The sequence below is a fragment of the Salvelinus sp. IW2-2015 genome, unplaced genomic scaffold (assembly GCF_002910315.2).
Source record: "Salvelinus sp. IW2-2015 unplaced genomic scaffold, ASM291031v2 Un_scaffold2298, whole genome shotgun sequence".
NCBI classification, from domain to species: Eukaryota; Metazoa; Chordata; class Actinopteri; order Salmoniformes; family Salmonidae; genus Salvelinus; species Salvelinus sp. IW2-2015.
The window spans coordinates 28,098-33,201 of NW_019943624.1; the positions used below are offsets into that span (position 1 = coordinate 28,098).

Sequence of the window (5,104 nt, forward strand, 5' to 3'; positions counted from 1 at the left end):
TCATTCCCTCTGCAACTAGCCCAGAGAAGAAGGGGGAGAATACAGGACATTCCCTCTGCCAACTAGCCCAGAGAAGAAGGGGGAGAATAACAGGACATTCCCTCTGCCAACATTCCCTCTGCCAACTAGCCCAGAGAAGAAGGGGGAGAATACAGGACATTCCCTCTGCCAACTAGCCCAGAGAAGAAGGGGGAGAATACAGGACATTCCTCTGTCAGATATGGGCTGGGATATGGACCTGCGTCCCAAATAGCACTCTATTCCAGAGCCCTGGTCAAAAGTAGTGCACTGCATATGGAATAGGATTCCATTTGAGACGCAGCCTGGGTCTGGGAGAGACTGGTGTTTCTGAGGAGCAGGGCTTACTTCTATTCAGTTCAGCACAATGTGTAACCGGACCCTGCAAGCTGCGTGTGCCAACCAGCCAGACAACCAGGCCCTAAACCAGCCAGCCATCCCAGCAGACAAACCAGCCAAGCAGGCAGCCAACCAGGCCCTAAACCAGCCAGCCAGCCAATCCAGGCCCTAAACCAGCCAGCCAACCAACCAGCCAGCCAGTTAGTCAAGCAGGCAGCCAACCAGGCCCTAAACCAGCCAGCCAGCCAACCAGGCCCTAAACCAGCCAGCCAATTAGCCATCTCTTTCTATCCCCCTCTCCCTCCTTCTCGGGTTCAGTAGCTGACCCAGTGTAGACTTCCTCTTCTTGGTATCAGTCACACCAATGAGCTGCATATCTCCCACCATTGGACTCTGGAGGAGTGGAAACATGTTCTCTGGAGTGATGAATTACCCTTCACCATCTGGCAGTCTGACGGACAGATCTGGGTTTGGCAGATGCCAGGAGAACGCTACCTGCCCCAATGCATAGTGCCAACTGTAATGTTTGGTGGAGGAGGAATAATGGTCTGGGCTAGGCCCCTTAGCTCCAGTAAAGGGAAATCTTAACCCTACAGCATGCAATGACATTCTAGATGATTCTGTGCTTCCAACTTTGTGGCAACAGTTTGGGGAAGGCCCTGTCCTGTTTCAGCATGACAATTCCCCCCATGCACAAAGCAAGGTCCATACAGAAATGGTTTGTTGGGTATGAAAGAACTTGACTGGCCTGCCCAGCTTTCCGGCCTTGCCAGTAAGTCTATCAGAGCCACACACTTTCAATACAGCTACTGTATCTATACCCCCAACTCCTGCAGACCACTTCCTTCCTCACACACGTTAGGTATCACCTTGAGTATTCTAATACACCTTGACTACGAGTCCGCCTACTGACGCGATTCTATATATACCCCCACTCCAGTATGTACGATGAACTGTATCTAATCAACCTTCGCCACAGGCTACTGTATTCTATACACCTGTCGTCCGGCGTCACTCGCAGTACATTAAGACGTCTCAGTACCATTCGCTTCATAACTACTCACCACACCCTACACACTCTCCTAGTCCTAAAGACCTTTGCCTGCCCTTATAACTTGACCATATCTTGTGTTATTTTATGGCTTGGTTATGGACACCCGTTAACATCAAGAAGTGTCAAAACCCCTATATCGGGGGACCACAGGGCACAGACGCTAAAATAACATATCCGTTACAATATCCATACGGCCTCAGCCTTGTCATCCAGATCATGGTCCTTTGTACATGCTTTCCCGGCTACTGGTCTCTTTGCTGAACTTGATCTAAGTATCCTCGGCAATGTCGCACCACACAATTGAATATTTCGCTCCAGCACATGCTCCTACCCCGCCCCATGCCCTCAACTCACTTTGGGCATGTTGCTGGCATCGGTGACTGGGATGAATTGGCCCCAGGACTAGATTTCAGAGCGAGGCCAGGCCTGGGCCCGAGACGGCCAGACAACATCATGAACACACACCCCCCAACTCCCTGGAAGGCGGTCTGCCCTGGGCCATAGAGCGGCCAGCAAGGCGCGTCACTTCCCTGTTTTTGAACCCTCCTTGGCAGGGGCGTCTGGCCGACTGATTTGGACAAATCCATAGGGAACCGGGATAACGGCGCCAATCGATTACTTCGTGATTGGCCTACCCTTCTCGTGGCCTTAAATATGATCTCCTGCAGAATCGAGGTGCCGTACATCAATGCTTACCCTTTCTGCCAGAGACTGTGTACATTATGTGGGTCATGGGACAAAGGGTTTATGAAAGATATCTCAGCCGACAGCGCACTTTCACTCTGAAGATACATTAGGGGTCTCGCGACGGGTTATCATACATATTATCGACAGTTTACATTAGGACGGGTGGCAGATAATCATTTGAAGATACTCTCATCAGACCTGGCAGGGCGTCACCGGGCCGGGCTTGGCCATTTAGGGGACGGCGACATCACTATATTCCAATGACACGGCCTTAACAATCGATAAAGCCTGTCAATGATATGAACGGTTATGAACATATTTAATGACGAGGTTAGCGGTCAATTCGACGATAATTAACCTCTGACGGGCCGATTAAGAGCTCGCTGAGGTGGAAATACGGGGTTACTCGACAACGTTGCGTATACTCCGAACATATTTATCGACAGGGTCTTACAATGTAAGATACTCCTCTACATGAAGGGTTTGCGGCTCTTCAACGCTTATGACAGGCCTCCATTATTATGGGGAAGATGACTGTGTCGCACAGATCTATGACAATCCATCATTTATCGACAGGTTACATAGAACATATTTATCCTGCAACAGGTTATAGAAGATATGGTTCCTGGGCGCACAGGTTTATGAACCATATATGACAGGAGTTATGCCACACATGGATATACCATAGGACGTTTGGGGGGCAGCGGAGCATAGTTTATGACCACTATCTATGACCAGGTTATGCCAAGATATCTAAATGACGGGGTTATGAACATATTATGACGGTTTGAAAGTATTATGACAGGTTTTATGAAGCACACTCAATTACTGACTCCTGGGGGTTCATGAAACCTATTAGTCGGTGACTCCAGGGGCCCCTGTCCTTAAGTGAGACAGGGCCGAATATACATGAACGAGGTTATGGAACATATTATGACAGGTTATGAACATTTATGACAGGTTATTGAAGATATTAATGAAGTTATAGTAACCACCCCTATTCATGACGGGATCTACCCTCTGGGCACTAGGTGTCCGTCACAGCTGTTGTTATGAATGCTGGGGTATCAGTAAATTGGGGTTACTTATATATTCCTTGCCACAATAAGGATCTATTGGACTCACACCTATCCAACATTATTACTCATTGTTAGTCCAATTATTACCGTTACTTCCACTAACTCCGTTGCCAAGCTTTCATGGCCTCTGGTTTGCTTACTCTTGTAGCTGGACTATTGAGGCTACCTATTATATTCTTATTGTTTTTATATACAATATAATCTAACTATTGTTATTACTATTCTAGATTTAGTATTCACTATTATTAGTATTCAAACTTATTACATTCTTGAAGGATCATACGCGGGGCTCCGATTATTACTATTATTATTATTTTCCTTAGGGGCCCAGTAGTAATTAGTAGTAGACGGGCACATCACTCCCCAACTTCCATGCCAGCTTCCGGGGGCCCTACCAGAGACGGGGGCCCAATCATCGCAACTTCCTGCAGCGTTGCCGCCCTGCCATAGACGGCCACATCCAACCCCAACTCCTGCAAGCGTCGCCTGCCAGAAGGACGGCCACATTCATCCCCCAACTCTGCAGCTTCCCCGCCCTCGCATAGACGGGCCACATCATCCCCTCAATTCCTGCAGACTTCCGCGCCTGCCTAGAACGTACGGCCACATCATCCCCAGAGCTACCACTCGCAGCGTGCACCCTGCCATAGACGGCCACTCCAACCCCAACTCCTGAGGCCCACCTGCCATAGAGGCCACATCAATCCCCCAACTCCTGCAGCGTCCACCCTGCGTAGACGGCCCACATCATCCCCAACTCCCGCACGGGCCACGCCTGCCCCGACGCCACTACCACTCCTGCAGCGTCCGCCCTGCATAGACGGCCACACATCATCCCCCAACTCCTTGCAGCGTCCCCCTGCCATAGACGGCCACATCATCCCCAACTCCTGGCGCGTCCAACCCATGCATCCCCTGCATAGACGGCCAATCACCCCCAACTCTGCAGCTTCCCCTGCCATAGACGCAATCATCCCCAACTCCTGCAGCTTCCGCCTGCCGAGCGGCATCTCCCATCTCTCTCTCCTCCCGGTCCAGTATAGTCTTCCTCTTCTTGGTATCAGTCACAAGCACTGAGCTGCATGTCTCCCATCTCTTCAATCGAACTGTCTCTCTCACCTGGTCCAGTATAGTCTTCCTCTTCTTGGTATCGGTCACAGCACTGAGCTGCCATGTCTCCCATCTTCTTCATCTTCTCGTCCATGTCTATCTTCTGCTCCAGCTTCTTAATCTCCGCCCTCAACAGACGCACCGTGTCCTCCCGGTGATGCTGCCTGGCAACGGCCGCCGCGCACGCCGAGTGGATGGCCGTAATCCAGTTCTCCAGCTCGTCTGGCTGCAGGTCTACAGGGGTTAGAGTCAGAGGTTAGAGGTCTAGGGTTAATGGACAGGAGAGGTCAGGGACAGTCAATAAAGAGCTAACTTTCTGGGTCATAGACCTTTTACTGTCAAGCTGCATTTTCATTACCAACAAATGGTTTATTGAGTCCTTTACTGAACACTAACAGTATCTACCTCTTCAACTAATATCACACAGAACAGGTCTCTGAAGACAGAAACGGTAGGCCAGGTCTCTGAAAGACAGAAACGGCAGGCCAGGTCTCTGAAGACAGAAACGGCAGGCCAGGTCTCTGAAGACAGAAACGGCAAGGCCAGGTCTCTGAAGACAGAAACGGCAGGCCAGGTCCCTGAAGACAGAAACGGCAGGCAGGTCTCTGAAGACAGAAACGGCAGGCCAGGTCTCTGAAGACAGAAACGGCAGGCCAGGTCTCTGAAGACAGAACCGGTAGGCCAGGTCTCTGAAGACAAAACGGTAGCCAGGTCTCTGAAGACAGAAACGGTAGGCCAGGTCTCTGAAGACAGAAACGGTAGGCCAGGTCTCTGAAGACAGAAACGGTAGGCCAGGTCTCTGAAAGACAGAAACGGT

General features: G+C 50.4%; 1 protein-coding gene across 1 annotated transcript in view; it reads right to left on the reverse strand.

Annotated features, from left to right (window-relative positions):
• LOC112073564 (rho guanine nucleotide exchange factor TIAM1-like) overlaps positions 1 to 5,104 on the reverse strand; it is a 58,892-nt gene that overhangs the window by 26,114 nt on the left and 27,674 nt on the right. Inside the window, 2 exon segments of the mRNA XM_070440198.1 lie at positions 4,297 to 4,347; positions 4,349 to 4,513. Of these exon segments, the coding sequence (XP_070296299.1) occupies positions 4,297 to 4,347; positions 4,349 to 4,513 (216 nt within the window).